This window comes from Onthophagus taurus, chromosome 11 (genome assembly GCF_036711975.1).
Source record: "Onthophagus taurus isolate NC chromosome 11, IU_Otau_3.0, whole genome shotgun sequence".
NCBI lineage: Eukaryota > Metazoa > Arthropoda > Insecta > Coleoptera > Scarabaeidae > Onthophagus > Onthophagus taurus.
The window spans coordinates 17,621,889-17,640,994 of record NC_091976.1 but is presented as its reverse complement, the minus strand read 5'-3'; the positions used below and the strand labels follow the sequence as shown (position 1 = coordinate 17,640,994).

Here is a 19,106-nt window from a genome sequence, read left to right as displayed (position 1 = left end):
TCGTTTCTAATGGTACAGATAATATTTTCTAAACATTTCTTCGTAGTTGTAATAAAAAAACAATATCTGCATGTGTAATTAATGAAAATAATATAAATATGTGGAGATATATGTGAAGATATGTGGAGTATGTGATAAATAATCACAATTTCACTTTGGCTTAGCGCCTAGTTCTATGGTTTGCTATAGCAAATAATGTAGTAACCAGTTGTGATGATGTCATAAATAGCATAGATATTAGCAGCCATGTTAATGGCAAAGAATGTTTTTGTCTGGAATATATACCTAGGCAGTAGACTTGTTTAACCAGTGATTTCTGACAGTAAAACAACTCCCCAACATCTATGAATGGTTTCGATTTTGGTTCAATTCGAATTCAATGTTTTTAATGAGGCTTCAGCACTTCAAACATCCTATTTAGTTGTATTAGGGAGACTCAGTCCTACATGATTGCAATTGAACATGATGAAACAATATAATAACAACTTATTAATGACATGGCCAAGATGTTCATGATCGAATAATAAAAATAAGGGATAAATACATTGATAATAATTGATATTAAAACATTGATACTAGATAATTTAAGAAAGATTCTAAATAAAACCGTAAAAATAGTTTTCCGACCTCTTATAGGGATTTCCATAGATAACTAGAAATTTCGTAGGATTTTTCTTGAATTTTTAAGAATTTCAGAATTTCCAGAGAAAATATTCCAGGTTTTTGGACATTTTCTATTGATTTCTCAAACGATTTCCAGCTGATTTTCAAAAATTTCCAAATAATTTGAAGGACATACCTTAGTTCTAGGATATTCAAGAATCTTTAAGAAATTTTGCAAGTTTTTCCAAAATTTCTAAGGTTTAGAGATTTGTAACAATTTCTAAAAGTCTGCTTGATTTCTCACATATCTGGAAATGTTTTAAAATGATTTCCAGCTGATTTTGAAAACATTTCCAGCTAATTTGAAGGACGTAGTTCTAGGATATTCAGGAATCTTTAAAAAGATATGCAGATTTCTCTAAAATTTCTAAAGTTCAGAGATTGGTAACAATTTCTAAGAATTATAAGGGATAATTACTAAGAATTTCAATACTTTCTGGAGAATTCCTAGCAATTTCCGCAAAATTTCTAAGGATTTTTAAAGATGTTGACAAATTTCTAACATTTTCCAAGTATTCTATATTTCCAGAGGATTTTCGATAAATTTCGATTAGGAATATCCTCGGTTATGTCTTCAAACAGAAATGATTAAAATTTTTTTAAATTTTTATCTAGAATTTGGTCGACATTTCAGAGAATCTCTGAGGATATCTGTGATTTCGATTTTGTCCTGCTATTGTTAAATCAGGGATTTCTAAACATTTCTATCCAAGTATTATTAATAAGTTCTAAATTATGATCAGAAAGTTTCTAGAGAATTTGTTAATGACATGTTGAAGTTTCTAATACTTTCCAAAGGATTTTCAGAGAATTTGAAGGATTTCTTTAGATATCCAAGATTGCCTAAAATTTTCTAGAGAATTCTCAAGAATGTCTAAGATTTTCTACAAAGGGACCACTGGGGCCTAAGTGCTTTGGTTATACCAACCTCACTTGAAACTACATACATCCAAGATTTTCTACGAATAACCAAGGTTCCTAATAATTTCCAAAGATATTTAGAGATTTCCCGAAACATCATCATGATTTCTTCGTCACATAATCATTAACAAAACATGCAAATTTAGTTTTCTATAATGATATCAACATTTTTACGTGTGAACATGGTTCGAGTGGAAACATACTTATTTACACCGACAATGAAACAGTATTGGATTGGTGGAGATTAATCAAAGAAAACGTTAAACCAAGCAAACGTCATAATGAAAGGACTTTATGGCTATCATGTTCGCAAATTATGTCTAAATGGATTTCACCCGCATCACAACCAGCGGCTTTATTTATCAACTGCAATGAGAAAACTGGAATACAAAAGCATCACGTTCGAAAGCAACTATTGGGGCAACTACATGTCTGGAAGGCGTCATAAAAGGAATATGCCCCCAAATTTATATCTATAATGTAATATAAATCCATAAAATATGTAAACCATAAAAATAGTGTAGATATAGACAACATATTCTGTGTTGATCCTATATCAGCCATGTTATTTATGTAAAAGAATTTCCTTAATTTGCCAAAGTTTTAGCAGATTGATTCATCAAATCCAGAAAATCATCTTGGCCATATCTATGTGTTAGAGGACTCTTCACGAAAACAACCAGAATAGCGTACTGAAATTGTACCAAATAAATTTTCAATATTAATGTTAGCTTGAATGACTTGAAGTCGCCAGTTCTCCATTCAACTATACCGGGTGTCCCTCAAAAGTGGCTCACCCCCATCTTTTTCTTTATTATTGGTGATATAAGAAAACCATTTGGAATGCATAGTTAGGTCGCTAAAACGGATTATTACGACATGAAATCATTCTTTTTGTACTTCCGGTTATACCGGATGTGAGTACTAATTTCGCTATTTTTTTAAATCTATAATTTTTTTTTCTTCCGTTGGGTAGACAGTATAATTTCACATAACTTTTACTTGAAAAAATTTTCTCGATCGCTTATAATTTTTGAAAAAAAAAATTATTTTCGTTATTGTTTAACGTTAGGTTATGTCCTCTTGATTTGCTATTCCTCAAGCAGTGATCACTGCTATGTTTTAGTTAGTGGTTCTTTTTTAATAATGGTGTAAATTAACAGTTGTATTAAATTAGTTTAAAAAAAAACGCTAACCAACAATTAAATTTAATCCTATTGTAAGTTCAAAAAAACTAATTTTCTAAATTTTCAAAATGCTCCCGCCTCGATTTTGACATAATTGTATCTTGCGTATTGTCGATCTAACGACTCGACGTTATTCCTGCGGAGATATTTAGGTAATACAATTTCTAACTCGATTCATTTTCCAATACCTCACGAGACCTTACTGGTGTATTATACAGCTCATTTTTGATTTTGCCCCATAAAAAGAATCTAAAGGTGTGAGGTCAGGTGAACTGAGAGGTTTTAACCAAAATAAAATAAACAATCCAAATTATAATGTACAATGGACATTGTAAGTTACTATCAGCTACAGAACATTTAGTGTAAAAGAACAAAAAATAAAGAAAAAAATAAAAAATCAAAAATAATTGAATTAAACTTAATTATTTGATCGCGTTTTTCTTTTAAAACTAATTTAATACAACTGTTAATTTACACCATTATTAAAAAAGAACCACTGACTAAAGTATAGCAGTGATAACTGCTCGAGAAATAGCAAATCAAGAGGGACATAACATAGTTTATACTATTAACCTAGCTACTATGCGTCAAAAGTTGTAATACATTTTCCGAAGGTACTAAAACGTTATAAAATAACGAAAATAATTTTGTTTTCAAAAATTATAAGTGATCGTGAAAATTTTTTCAAGTAAAAGTTATGTGAAATTATACTATCAACCCAACTGAAGAAAAAAAAATTATAGATTTAAAAAAATAGCGAAATTAGAACTTACTCCGGTATAACCGGAAGTACAAAAAGAATGATTTCATGTCGTAATAATCCGTTTTAGCGACCTAACTATGCATTCCAAATGGTTTTCTTATATCACCAATAATAAAGAAAAATATGGGAGTGAGCCACTTTTGAGGGACACCCGGTATATGTTATAACAATACATAAATCCACCATCACTTGTAAAAGAGGATCTTTAAGAGTTTTTTCAAATAAGATTCATTCCTTATGCTTGAGGTTCAAAACTCTTTTTGGATAGTCTCAATACTCGTGATAAAGGTACTAGCAAAACAAGAAGAATACTGAATAGAACTGACAAATCGCTTTGACTCGAAACAAGAACAGAAAGACAGTGACGTTGTAGATACATGAGTCCAGGTCAAAGACGTATACTGTGACGTAAGTGAGAGAGTGTTTGGCTTGAGAAATGATCATAAGAAGGTCAAGATATCTAAATATTAGCAATACAAGGCAGCAAAAAGCCAAAACAGACAAGGATACGGCCACCATCCATCTAATAAAGGAAAGTGTGAGTAGTATAAGAGGAAATAATGAATATACAAATACATAGAGCAGAGCTTTCTGTAGCAAAAGCTGATGCCAAGGAAGTAGTAGGAAGGGACTCAATAAGAGCAAACCTATAAGAGGTAAAGATGAACAACTATTGACAACATAAAAAGGCCAGCTACAGAGGTGGAAAGAACATTTCTCCGAGACTAGTAATGGAAAGGCACTAGGTGTAGACAACATTGCACCTGAAGTACTAAAACATGACATTGGGACTACTTGGATTTCTATACCTGTTGCTTGACAAAACATAGACAGAAGAAAAGTTGCCTAGAAACTGGAAACATCGAATAATAGTAAAACTCCTAAAGAAGGAAACACCACTAATTGTAACAACTGGTGAGGTATCACTCTTCTGTCAGTGTCAAATAAAGTACTCACGAGAATAATCCTGAATCGGATTAACGACACCATGGAAAAACGTTTGAGGAGGATTCCGTAAACATCGAAGTTGACAAAGTACACTCTATTTGGCTTTCATCTACTTTAAGGTTACCAAGTGATGCATAATGACAAACTTACCGATCCTATCCAAAAAATTCAAAAGTGAGATAAGGGTATATTCTGTCATCCATACTACTCCCCCTGGAATTAGATAGAGTGATGAGAAAGGTTACAGAAGGAAGATAAAATGGTATTCATTGGGGGATGCAAGATAGACTTGACTGACTTGAGCTTGCAACAGACATTTGCCTACTTTCCCAGAAATTTTATGACAAGGACGTAGCTGAGAAAACCGCAAGATGAAGCAGAGGCAGCAACAGAACTAAAAATTTTGCTGCTAAAAAGGAAGTTTCATGAAGCAGTTGAGATATTAGTGCTTGATTGGAAGCTCGGAGTACGGAGACGAGGGCGCCCAAAAAAAACATGGAAGAAAACTATAAAGGAAGAAGCAGTGGAAACCGGGAAACGTAGTAAGAAGTGAAACATGTTGTTGCTGAGTGGACCTCATATTGCTGTATTTCACAACACGTGATGAGAAAGGTTACAGAAGGAAGATAAAATGGTATTCATGGGGAATACAAGATGGACTAGAATGACTTGAGCGGCATTTACTTCTACTTGCTCAAAAATTTTATGATAAGGAGGTAGAGCTGAGAAAACTGCAAGATAAAGCAGAGGCAGCAACAGAACTAAAAATTCTGCTGCCAAAAAAGGAAGCCTCATGAAGCAGTTATTAGCGCTTGATTGGGCGCCCAAAAAAAGGCATGGAAGAAAACTATAGAGGAAGAAGCAATGGAATCCGGGAAACGTAGTGAGAAGTGAAACACGTTGTTGCTGAGTGGACTTCATATTGCTGTATTTTACAATACAATACTTATTTGAAAATAGCTACTAGGATATCAGTGGAATGAGAGACTTCATGGTGGATTAGAACATTACACATATGTAACGTGAATGATCTGAAGGCTCTAGGTATACCATAAATCTAATTGCAATTTATCACGTAGCGCATCCATAAATTTGTCATTTGCTTAAGAATGATTGAACTGCCAAATATATAAGAAGATGAATGCGGACAACCCGCAACGTTTGACCATACTGTCTAAACCAGACAATGCAGAAAAATGACCCAACTGGTTGATGAGTAATAGCATACTACTACATCGCTAAATAAAAATATTTTCAAAAAAACCTATCTTTTTTCTGGTCAGGTAAAATTTCCTAATGTATTAGCTTTCCAATAGTGCTTTGTAAAAACGTCAGAGATTTTTACAAACATTCATATCATCTGCAGTATTAACATTCTTGCACCCAACAATTTGGAGAACATTTTTTCAAAAACGCATAACTTTGTTATTCCATTACCAATATATATACTTAGTAGTTAGTGGAGAGGTCACAGAATTTTATGATATGATGGCCTCCCAAGCAACAAGAAATCTGTCGCTGCCCCGTTATTAAATATACCATTCGTTTATTTTTGTACTCATTTCATGCAATAGTTTGTTTGCAGAACTCAATTCAAGCTAAACCAACATTCAAGCTATGCAATAACGATATTACTACTCTGTTAGGGGTTGCAACAGAATATTCATTTTCTTTCCAAGTTATAAAATTATCAAATAATAAATTTAAGTTAATTATTTAACAACAATAAAACATTTTTTTTTTTTTAATTATAGATATTTTTCATCATTTGGATCGGACATATAAGCCTTTATCGCTACATAGTTCTTTATCGGATTTGGTGGCGTATATGCAAGCTGGGATTAAATTTGTTAGAGAAGAGAATCGAAATAGTACGAATTATAGTCGATAAATAATTTTTTTTTTAAATCACCAAGATAAAAGTACGCAAATGAAAAGTAACTGACCAAAGAAGCACCAAGTCAATTCCTACGGTCAATAATGACTCGCTAAAGAAAACAAAATTAATTAAACGGAATAAAACAAAAGTAATTGAACCGCGCAAAATAATAATAACGAATAAAACACTACGAATAAATTAATAAAATAATATCAAATGCACCGAAGATGATGGTAAAGTAAAAATTCATGGTAAAAAAAACTTGGGACTAGAATCTTTTTTTTATAATTATACATAATATAGTAGAAGTTTAAAAAGAAAATGTAATTAAAGGTGCATATTTTTTATGGTAAGAAAATATAGATAAAATTCCACACGTATTTTTGTAAATAAATTCCGCCGCCTATATTTGTAATAATGAAAGTTAAATAAATAAATAAATAAAAACGCTGAAACGTAGTGGCCTAGAAAATCAAATTGTAATTTTTAACTAAACAAATAAGATGTGGTGAAAAGTTGATGATGACATGAGCAAGAAAGATGTTTATTTATTTTTTGTTTTGTTGTTCACCAGGTTAGGGATGAAATGTAATTATTATAAACAAAAAAAAATGACGCAGAAATGTAAAAGGTAAAAAGAAGTACATAGTCGTGATTATTTTTGCAAATATCTTGTAGATTAAGTACGCATATAAATATTATATATATTATATATATACAAAGTGTAAATTATGTACAATATTTTATAAAAAAAATTGTAACTTATTAAAAAAATTTGTAAATGTTACTACTATTAATATTAAAAATTTAAAAGTAAGCCCATTAAAGAATTAATAATCAAATTTAAATAATTTTGTACCTATATTTGTTATCGTATTAATATTATTATTATTATTAAATATTATAAAAGAGTCGCCTCCGTTATTTATAGCAAATGGAATTTTTTGTTTTTTTTTCTCGTAATTATTGTTATTACACATTTGTTTTATTTATTTTTTATTATTAATTTTTTTTAATTCAAATTTTGTGAGATAAATTTGTGTCCAAGTTCAAGTTTAAAAAAAAATTCAAGTAACAATCAAAAAAGAAATAAGTAAAAAAATAAAAGTTATAAATCCAAAATCGCTTTTTTACTCAAACACACCAGAGTTAAATAAATTAAATAAAAAAAAATGATCTCAATAAAATGTCACATCTTTTTAAAGTACTTATTTTATTGCTAAAAACATTGGATAAAAAGATATAATAATGGGCATATGATTTATCTGCACAAAATCATAAATAAACAACTTTTTTATGATAATTTTTGTAATTGTTAAAAATTTCATATGCTAAAAAATAAGTTGTATTGAGTTTGGTTAAAAAAAGAACCGAATTGAATTTAATTAAAAATCTATTCAATTTAATTAAAACTTTTTTGATTTGTAATAAACCTTTCCTTGTTACTATGTTTATTTATATATTACGAATTTTTATGATTTAGGAAGCGAAAGAAAACTTACTGGGACCACTGCTCTTAATCATTTTTATTATTACATAATTAGATTTTTAAAAAATAAATAATTTTCAAAATATGCTAACAATAATCAATGAGAAAATTTTTTAATTCCTTTTTTAATAACAACCAAACTTAATACTCTTTAAAATTTTAGTTAACAACCAAGAAAATAGTGTAAAATGTATAAATAAGCCAAAAGAAATGGTTATTAAATGAATGGTAATTTGGAGAAAGTCTCATTTTTATCAAAAACCTTTAGATCTAATATTTTTATTATCCTTTTTATATAATACACTTTAATATTTATTAACTACTTATTAAAAATACATTTTATTTTAGTATTTTTAAAACAATTATTGCTTATTCTAGGATGAGACATCATACTTGAGCTTCATTATTATTTTGGTTTGATCCAGAATAATGTCCAGATATTTAAACAGTGCAAAGAGAATGCAGGCAGACAGATAGCCTAAAGAGTCATGGAATGGCTATGGGTGTCACACAATAGGGCGAAGCGTGGAAGAACCAAGAGAAGATAAAAAGAGGATGAACTTCAGGAGATTGGCAGATGAAGATTGGCGCATCCGAAAAAGATCGAAGCTAGAGTGTCAGCTTTATTAATAATAAATATTTAAGAAAAGGAGAATGCTGGAACGATAAATAATTGGACTTATATTGAATATAGACCGTGGATTGAAAGAAAAAAGCAAGAAATTAAATTTTGATCGGGTTGGTCTATTTATGAAACCAGTTCTTGATGGAATAGATCAACATCTACATCCTCTGGATTGCGAATACCAAGTCTGTTCAATGAGTAACCAGGGCAATATCGTCAGAATAAAGAGTATGTGTTATGATGAAATATGTTTCACTGTAGATGTCGTGATAATAGAGATTGTAGAGAGATGGAGCAGCCATTAGCAGTGAAGGTGTACCTACATTAAGCCAAACACTTCCTAGGCATCAAAAAGATAGCAGCAGATTGGAGTATTTAAACCAGGAGATCCTGGGTTGAAACCTGTTAATTCAAAATCCAAAATGGTATGCTGGGATCCTGCACCAGTCGGAATATTAAGCTTATTCTTCAAGTGTGTCTTGAGCAAATTTCCAAAAATATCCAGGAATTATATAGAATGATCCTTAGCAGAATCCAGAATCTTTCTGGAACTCATAATCATCCCGTGTTCAGCAAATTGCAGGGCAGAAAGGCAGAAGTCGATTTTACTTCCCCTACCCAGGAGAATCAAGTATTCGTTTTCCACAATAAGGACATTATCAACTATTAGATTAGTCTTTCTCTTCAGAGCTAGAGTACAGAGTACTTGGGGTCGAGAAATTTCTTCTTATCCTAAATTAATAATGTGATAAACATTGTAGGGTAAATCTGATGTAAAGTTACAAGCTTTCCAACTGATCATTAATCAGTTCAGAAAAATGTACTTGAGGTTGTTGTATTTATGTATATATAGCTCTGCATCAAGAAATTCTTATCACTCCTATATGAAATATTTTTAGAAATATAAGTATCAATGATATAGCTACAGATCAAGGTTTGTCATTTATTTTTTTTTGTTATTTGATTGCAATTTAACCTAATAAACGCCTTGTATAGGATTTTGTAATGGTACTTTGTGATTAATATTTTTGTAGAATAATCGCACTTATGAAGCGATATAAACTTTATCATATTAATCTAGAAATTAGCGATTTGATGAGTTTTAGTAGTTTCCGATTTAGTTATAAAGTTTTGCTGAGTTTTAATTATTACGGCGCGAACATTCACAGAAAAACGTCTAAAAATCGGCATTTGGAGGTTCAACAAAAAACTTGTCTTTACAAAAAATGCTGTTTAGGTTATAGTTTGGGTGAGCAAACAGTCGGAGATATGGGTTGCGAAGTGTTGGACCTGTTTTTTAGAGTGACCGCGTTTTTTGTTGGACAACCTAAATTTCAGCGTCTAAATGTAAACCTTAGTATCCCATGGTTTAGTGTCACGATTTCTTGCGTAGAGCAATTAATCACGTAAGCACAAATTAAATTTTTGATTAAATCACTCAAATTAGAATTGTGTACTTATATTGGCAATTTGTTTCTGTGAAAGAAAGAACAAATCATCAACACTTAAGAAAACATGATCTTTGAAGAACTATTATTTAAAAATTTTAAGGGTAACAAGATTAATTTAAGAGGATTAATCTAAAATATTTTATAATAATCTCCAATACAATATTGCAATGTGTAATATATTTAGTATTGTCAGCAAATGGTAATATTAATCATAAACTTTTCGGATTTTTTTTTATAATAGGGTTCTAGTGATTAATTGCAGTAATGACTAAGCAAAATCGTCTAGGACCAAAACTCCAAAAACAAGTAGCTAAAGAGAGCTTAGAGATAACACTTATAACTATCAAAGAAGTAGGTTGAAAATTACGTATTTAGCTAGTGTCTATTTGGTGACAAAAGAACAAGGCTAGAACGTGTAGAAGGCGCGTTTTCAGAAAAAATTGTTTAATATTAGGATTATTAATGAGTTGAGATTCTAGTTTTATTGCGAAGTTGATAGGTTTAATTTTATTAGGGAGTGCAAGTTTGTGTCCAACATTTAATATATCCATATCCTTCTCATCAAGGGCGAAATTACTTAGATTAGTATAGCGTGGTGCGAAACTTATGTTATCCATGTCAGTCAATTTTATGGACAAGGTTCGGCCATATCGAATTTTTTAAAAATAAAAGTTTTTTCCTTTAAAGGAGGCCTATTGTTAGTGTTTTAGTGTTTTTAAGGAGGCCATTTTTTTGTTTATATTTTTATTATCAGTAATAACATTTGTGAAAGATTTTTTTTTTTTTTTTGGGTTTGTGATTATTAATACTATTGTCTCTATCCTTTACTAACCTATTTAGTTTTTTATTTTTCTTTTCCTTGTTTTCCATGGGTTTGAAGAAAAAAAAAATTTGTTAACGCCTTTTGTCTCGTCCAATCACCTACAAAATTTCACCACGTTTGTCAGATGTTCAATTTTGTGCTCCATAAGTAATTGACGGTAACTAAACAAATTAAAAAATATGTATAACAAAATTTCTTACTTCAATTTTATGTTTTTTAGTCGTGCCTGATGAAGAGATTTTGAATCTCGAAACATGTTGCACTGATCTTATATTAAGAATAAATAATTTTTCATTGTTCCCAAGGAGCTTTTATTTATCACTTACAACCCACGATGAACATTGAGTCAACTATCACCAAAATAAATTCTATGCCATGTTCATGTATTGTTGCTTACATAAAACATTTTTAGTTTCCAAATCACTCCCTCACCACTCTTCTCCAATCCTCCCTGCATAGCGTTTAGCGCCTCCATCTCCTCACTTCCAGCTTTCTTAGGGCAGTCTCCACATCGGTCGTTCAGCTATCGTGTGCGCGCCTATCTTGGAAGTCGTCAACTGTCGGATCTCTCCTCCAACATTTTCTCCATGTGGCCAAACCATTTAAGATTGTCCATCATATTCCCTGTTTGTGCGGATCCGCCTGAAATCATCATTTCGAATATGAATCCTTCCTCTACATATAAGCATATATTTTGTCTTATTCTCGTTAATATGGAGGCCAGCCATACTTGACTCCCGTACCATCTCCAGTAGGCATGTGCCCAGTTCCACTTGCCCTCTGCATAACATGTCCATATCGTATGCCAGGCATGATGTTGTTCGATTTAACAATATTCCTCCCTATTGTATTCTGATACTCCTGATAGTCTTTTCTATAATTAGGTTGAACAACTTATAGGAGAAGCCATCCTTTTGTCAAAGGCCGCAGTTCACCACAAGCTCGCTCGAGACGCTTCCAGCCACCTTTATCACACTTCTGGTGTTTTCCAGAGTCATCCTCACCAGTCGGATAAGCTTTTCTCGGATCGCGAACACCCACAGCGTATTGTATAAGTATACTCTATCTACGCTATTATATGGTTGCTTGTAATTCACGAAGAATTGATACACTAATTGTAAAAATGTGGACGATTTTTTGATCCAAAAACGGTTCTTTGCGTCTGACAAGCACCTTTGTTAGTATTAACACTCAAAATATTACCACCAACTCTAAAATCAGTGATCTACTAACTCCAGGCAGCACTTAAGTAGAAGTCATCGCTAACTTCTAGGGAGCTGTTCCACTATACGACAATACAAACCAACCTTTAACACAAAGTAGTTGCCAAGATATATGGATCATATTTTTACCATTTAGAAATACATTTGGGGAATAAAGGATTGAAAATTTCTTAAATGACTTAAAGGGAGGGAATGGAGTGTATTGGGAGAAAACGCACATGAACTAGGTATCTGTTCATACTACATCAAATCTAATGACCTTTAGAAAGAACATTTAGAAATAACCTTCTAAAGAATGTATTCCAAAGGAATTTATACGTCGAGACGCATCTAACAGACTAACAAGGAGAAAAACCAACAGGGAATAGGTACCGTAAAAAGTCAACTTGTGGTTTCATCCAAACAAGCAATTGAAGGAGGTTTGGTATTGTGGTGAGATATGGATCAGTCTATAAATCGATGGAACGCTTTGCCAATAGCAAAAATAAACAGTCTACAGACTGTTATGCAAATGTGGCAAGTATAAGAAAGATAAAAATAGTTGCCAGATAGCCACTTTACCAGAGGATGACCAGAGAAGTTATAAAAATTCAATGCCATAAGAATAATACCAACAAAAACTAAATGCCCTAGATAGTCACTCGAACCTGAAAGATATTACCCGATAACAATGAGAAGTAAAACTACAATAATAAATGAGACCGAACACTGAACCCTGGTGACATTGACACTTGACAAATCTGTTGTACAGATATACAACACCGATAAAGAAGCCGATATGGTGCAATAAAGCCAGTAGGGCGGCATGATAAAGTGTATTGAAGGCTTTAGATTAGTTCAACAACCTAAGAGCAGAAGCACACTCACCATTACATGTTCGAGTTATGTCATCCACGACAACCAATGGTACCTTTGCACCATTTAAACTGGATGAAATGGGGTTATGCCTTATTACAGTGAGGAAAGTAGGACATGCTTCCTCACTTAATCATTATATGTATATTATTCTAAGGCTGTCTATTACTATTCCAGGGTAGGTTCCAAGAACGAAAAGAACGAGACAAGAAGATTTTTTTTAAAAAATTATTCATTTTCCATTTTCTTGTCAAATTCTTTTATTTTTGGAATAGGTAGATAGGGAATTTATTGATCAAAATACAGTCTTTCGAGCAATAATTCATGCGTCACATTTATTACGAGCCCCGCGATATCTTTATTATTCACCGCGCAACTAAATAGAATTATAATTAAGTCCGAGGTAATGACCACATAAAAAGTTAAATTTCTTTTTGGTTGCCATTTATTCATCATGAGCTAATTATATCACTATAGCATTATATAGAATGCTGTTAAATTCATGAATATCTTAAGTATAATGAAGGTTGATTAATAGCGACATTTAACAATATTATACAAAAAATAGTTAAAATTCTTGTTCCAAGGAAATGAAATTAATTGTATTTGACTTAAGTATTGTTTAAAAACAGCGTATATTTACAAGAACAAAGTTACTTCACAAACAAATTATAATTAAATTAATTGAGTCAACATTAATCAATTTACAATTTCATAATCACTTTCTTCAAAATCGTCATATTCTACCTTTGAGGTAGAAGGTTTAACATCTCCATCATCAGATTTCCTCTGCTTCCATTGTCCATTATTAGCCACCGCGTGCCGTTTATTCAAATTAGCGTCGTCGACCTCAAACACCATATTCAAATCTTCCTGCAAAATTTTCAAAAGTGTACTTCTTGCCAAACCTAATTTTCTAGCGCGTTCTCTTAAAGATAATCCAGGATCTTCTCTGAGGGATTCTTTCACATATGGGACGTGCATTAATCTCGTTAACGATCTCCCGCTTTTTTGGCGATCATCAACGGTACCCGTCGTGAATAACTTTGTTTCCCATTTTAATAAAGTTGCTTTTGCAGGGGCTGGAAGGTTAAATCTGTATTGAAAATTCTTGGTGATATCCTTCCAGGTTTGATGATTGTACAAACGTTCATGTACCCATACCGCAGAAACAATTTTCATTTCGTCCGTGTACTTGTGATTATCCGGTTCTTCCGTCATCGTTTTCGAATTTTGGTGGTTCTAAAGTCACGTTCTTACCCAGGAAAGGTTTTCTTGGACAGCTATAGATACAACTGACATTTAATTTTTCAATAAATTAAAGTAAAATATGTTTTTTTTTAGATTATGAGGATTGTTATTTAAATTAAGAGGGTTTTATGGGGATTTTAATAGGAAATCGGTGAATGTTTTGGTTAAAATTGGCATTTTTGTTATCTTTAGTATAGGTTAGGTTTGTTAAAGTCATGTTTACGTAGTGCGAAATAATAAAAAAACGATTATTATTTTTAATTTTCGGTGAAAATTTTATGGGGAAGGATTAAATTTATGGAAATACGTATTAATAATAAATTAAAGTTTTATAACAGTTTTTTTTAATTAGTAAAAATTAACGATGGATTTCGTTCATGTAAAACCGCCTTTAAGAAAAAAAGTTGTGTTTTTTTAATTCAACTTAAAATATTTATTTTATTCTAATTGTTTGTTCCTTTTTAAATAATTAATCGATTTTGTGTTAGAAAAAGTTTTAAAATGTTTTATTTTATTAAATATTTGTAAATAAAACTTTCTATTAATTTTTTTTGAGGGGTTGGTAACGCAAATATACGCATGCGCACGAATTTCAGAGCACTTTTAACGGAAACTTCTGATCGTTATTCTCTCTTTCAACGTCAGCGTTAGGAGAAAGACATAGGTGAGTAACGCTCCTAAATTTGTTCGTTATTTTTTTAATTCTTTTATTCTCAACTTATTTAATGCATTCTAATCGAATTCTTTGTGTTATTTATAATTATTAAAACCATTTATTTCTTGAATAATCGTTATTTTTAATTGAATAAACAAATAAGCACGCGTCCAAAATGGCGGCCATTTTGTGATTCTTTTTTGTGTACTTAAGTTCTTAATTTCTTTTTAACTTTAATAGGATGGCGGACTCAGCTCCAGCCGCACGCGGTGGTTTTCGTGGAGGTTTCGGAGGTTCGAGAGGAGGTAGAGGTGGCCCCCGAGGCCGCGGACGTGGTCGCGGCAGAGGAAGGGGCCGTGGAAAGGAAGATTCCAAAGAATGGACTCCTGTGACCAAGTTAGGTCGTTTAGTGAGGGACGGTAAGATCCGCTCACTTGAAGAAATCTACCTGTACTCGCTACCAATTAAAGAGTATGAAATCATTGATTTCTTTATTGGTACCGACTTAAAAGACGAGGTGTTGAAAATTATGCCCGTTCAGAAACAAACCCGCGCTGGTCAACGGACGCGATTCAAGGCATTCGTAGCTATTGGTGATGGAAAAGGTCACATTGGGTTGGGGGTGAAGTGTAGCAAAGAAGTTGCTACAGCTATTCGTGGGGCGATTATCCTGGCGAAACTTTCGGTTGTCCCTGTAAGGTTAGGTTATTGGGGAAACAAGATTGGTAAGCCCCACACGATTCCTTGTAAAGTAACAGGAAAATGCGGTTCAGTTACGGTGAGGTTGATTCCTGCACCACGTGGTACTGGAATCGTTTCGGCCCCCGTTCCCAAGAAATTACTGCAAATGGCAGGAATTGAAGATTGTTACACCTCGGCCAGAGGAAGCACGGGGACATTGGGTAACTTTGCTAAAGCTACATTTGCGGCAATCGCGAAGACGTACGCGTATCTGACGCCAGATTTATGGAAAGATATGCCGTTGACGAAAACTCCATACCAGGAGTATGCAGATTATTTGCATAAAAATCATAGGACATTGTCCGGTCAACATCCAACAGAAGCCGTCTGAGAACAGGATGAGCTTAAAGGTTGAGATGGGTCCAACAAGGCGCTAATAAAAATGCATATGTTGAGACAAATTGATAAAAAATAAAGTTCTTTTGAAAAAATGAAATAAATTTGTTTTTTTTTTTTATTATAATTTTTGCTTTAGGGTAAGAATTTATTACTTTTTTTGTTACTTTTAGGTAAGCCTATTCAAAAATTGTTATTAATTAATTATTTACACAAGATTTGGTTATGATTTCAGGTCATTTTATTTGAAAGACGATTCGGTTGCATAATTAGCAAATTGTAAGTTGATGATATACTTGATTATTTCTAAGATTCAAACATTTCGTTTCTTATTTCCTTCAAATATGATGAATAACCATTTTCTTTCGCGGTTTCCACCAGAAAGATTTAAACTCTTTGTGATGGCTTGAAATATCTGATATCTTTTTAATAAATAAAAACAACTTCAAATTTTTGTTAATTTCATGTTTTTAATCAGAATTTGTTTTTATTGCAGATTTTTCCTAAGCTAATTTTCTGCAGTCCTCATCACAAAGCAAAAAAGGTAAGTTTTTAAGTTAACTCTTTTATTCTTTGCTTAAAACCTTGTTTATAAATACATAGTTGTTTGTCATTCAAAATCGCACTCCATAAATAATGCAAATCTACCTGCATTGTTTTAGAAGGGAATGTAGATTGTACCAAAAAAAAAATACTTAAGATGTCCTTAATCAGCTTGGTTTCGTAAATGTTATGCTTATTCTAAAAGTCTTGCTTTCTGTTCAAAATAAAACAAACAATTCTGGCATAAAGTAATTAAGTCAAATTAAACGCCTCTTTTTATTTATCTAATACAATTTATCCAAGAAACGAATAATAACGTTACATAGCTTTGTGAAAAGTTACTAATAACAAGTCATTCATATTTTTTGTTTCTAAAAGTATACTCTTGAGTCAATTCGTGACTCATCAAATCAGCTTATGATAGTTTTAACCGTCAAAGTTCTTATGAGCAGAACTTTCTCATGAAAAGTGCGAAAATATTCATAATTTGGTTCAATTAAATGATTTTCTACTTTAGGTGTGCAACTTATACTACAAATCGAATTTCCAATTTTATTCAATTCCTTCATAAATAATGTTTTCCGTTAGAGGCAGCACGATTTGGACTCGACCCATTAATATATAACTATGTATATCTATAAACAAGGCTAAGATTTTGTTCATGGTCGACGATTATTTAGTAAATGAATATAATTTTTTCTGTTAATATGATGAATTATCTTTTTCTTTCGCGGTTTCCACCAGAAAGATTTAAAACTCTTTGTGATGGCTTGAAATGTCTGATATCTTTTTAAATAAAAACATCTTCCTATTTATGTTAATTCCATGTTCTTAATCACAATTTGTTTTTATTGCAGATTTTTCCAAAGCTAATTTTCTGCAGCCCTCGTCACATAACAAAAAAGGTGAGTTAAGTTTTTAAGTTAACTCTTCTTTGCTTAAAACCTTGTTTATAAATATACATAGTTATTCAACAGATCTTAGTTTGTGTAATTTTAGTTTGTTATTATCTGATATAGGTACTTCAAAATCAGGCTTACACACTCCATAAATATTGCAAATAGTTAGCTGGATTGTTTTAGAAGAAAATGTAGATTGCACCAAAAAAACTTAAGATGTCCTCAATCAGCTTGGTTTTAACCATCAAATTTCTTATGAGCACAACTTTCTTACGAAAAGTGCGAAAACGACCATAATTTGATTCAATGAAATGATTTTCTACTTCAAAGCTTCAAATTTCCAAATTTATTCAATTCTTTCATAAATGATTTTTTCTCATTTTCCGTTAGAGGCAGCGTGATTTAGACTTTACCCAAGGAATTACTATGTATATCTATAAACAAGGCAAGAATATAATTTTTTCTTTTAATATGATGAATTATATTTTTCTTTCGCGGTTTCCACCAGAAAGATTAAAACTCTTTATGATGGCTTGAAATGTCTGATATCTTTATAAATAAAGACATCTTCCATTTTTTGTTTATTTCGTATTTCTAATTATAATTTGTTTCTGTTACAGATTTTTCTTGATATCTCGAGTTTCTGGAGCATTTATTTCCATAAAGAAAGAAATGTAAGTTGTGTTTTTATATATTATTGAAATTCTTGTTATAATTTTAAAATGATGAATGCCTTGATTCTTTCGCGGTTTCCACCAGAATGTCTTTGACATTATGATGGCCTAGAATTACTGAATTAAAAAAAAGTTTACTTAATATTTTTTTAATGATTTTTATCCAATGTTTTTTTTAGTATTTGTTTTTATTGTTGCAGATTTCTTTCTCCAGAAGGACTCGCAAGGATATGAAGATTATGTTCTTAAAAAAATTGAAAATAAACTTAATTTTAGTTTATTTTAATATGATTTTATTGATATCCTAAACATATCCTTTCAATTGACCTGGAATACTTATTTATATCCTTTAAATATTAGTCATTTAAAGAAAAACCCTATATTATTTGAGGAGGTGGAATTGTCTTAACCCTATGAGTACTAAAAGGAAAACCACTTTTGAAAAATTCACAGCAGTGCTACCGCGTTTTCTTTAGCCCTTTCATATATGGCTACCACGGGAAGTAAAGGGTTAAATCAATACTATTGTCTTCATATGTCGCCACCATAGACAGAGATGCGAAAAGGGTTTTACTTGCTTCGAGCCCCTTTCATCTCTGTCCATGGTGAAGACGATAGCACGAGAAGACATTTATAAGGATTTTTCGACACAAAATCGAAAGTGCCAGTCGCACTGCTTGGAACTCAAATGGTTAAGTACCTAAAGGTTTACTTCCTAGTCGACCTTGTTAGCATACTTAATGAAGGAATACTTACTCTTGAATGACTGATTAGAATGAAATGAATATTAATGACATGAAAAGGAAAGGAAATATATTTGAAAATCAAAGATAAAAATCAATAAATTTTAATCGAACCCCCGGTTCGCTACAGAAGGAAGTGATTAGTGTGAAAGAATAGATTTTGCCTTAATTATGCCATATTAATGAAGAACCATCATTCATGTTTAGTAATGTATTTTTTGTAAGAAAAAACATTCGGGCTTAGTAGTACGTCTCTTAAGACGGCTAAACCCGGAATAATAATAGACGCGGAGGTCGAGAAATATGAACTCTGGCGCAAAAGCTAGAACCAAGAAGGCCGTTGCCAACAAACCCAACAAAATGATGCTTTTCACATATAAAACCGATTTTTGATGATTTGCTAATACTCACTTTTCTCATGGCTGAAAAGAAAAAGA

At 31.8% G+C, this 19,106-nt stretch overlaps 2 protein-coding genes and 1 long non-coding RNA gene across 8 annotated transcripts in view; all 3 read left to right on the top strand.

Annotated features, from left to right (window-relative positions):
• Positions 1–8,092, top strand: part of LOC111424168 (AF4/FMR2 family member lilliputian) — a 219,508-nt gene extending 211,416 nt beyond the window's left edge. For all 6 annotated transcript variants that reach the window (XM_071200624.1, XM_023057612.2, XM_023057609.2 and 3 more), the window contains one exon: positions 6,237–8,092. In XM_071200624.1, coding sequence (XP_071056725.1) covers positions 6,237–6,373 — 137 coding nt within the window. In that variant the 3' untranslated portion in view covers positions 6,374–8,092. The remainder of the gene's footprint in view (positions 1–6,236) is intronic.
• Positions 8,093–14,666: 6,574 nt separating this feature from the next.
• On the top strand, positions 14,667–15,914 carry LOC111424150 (ribosomal protein S2). Its single transcript, XM_023057585.2, has 2 exons — positions 14,667–14,742; positions 14,974–15,914. Exon 2 carries the CDS (start codon positions 14,975–14,977, stop codon positions 15,803–15,805), a length of 831 nt encoding a protein of 276 aa, XP_022913353.1. The 5' UTR covers positions 14,667–14,742; position 14,974; the 3' UTR covers positions 15,806–15,914.
• A 183-nt stretch (positions 15,915–16,097) lies between these two features.
• On the top strand, positions 16,098–18,206 carry LOC111424153 (uncharacterized). The gene is made up of 4 exons (XR_011641724.1): positions 16,098–16,354; positions 17,211–17,258; positions 17,873–17,926; positions 18,127–18,206. It is a non-coding gene; the product is annotated as an uncharacterized lncRNA (long non-coding RNA).
• Positions 18,207–19,106: the final 900 nt, after the last annotated feature.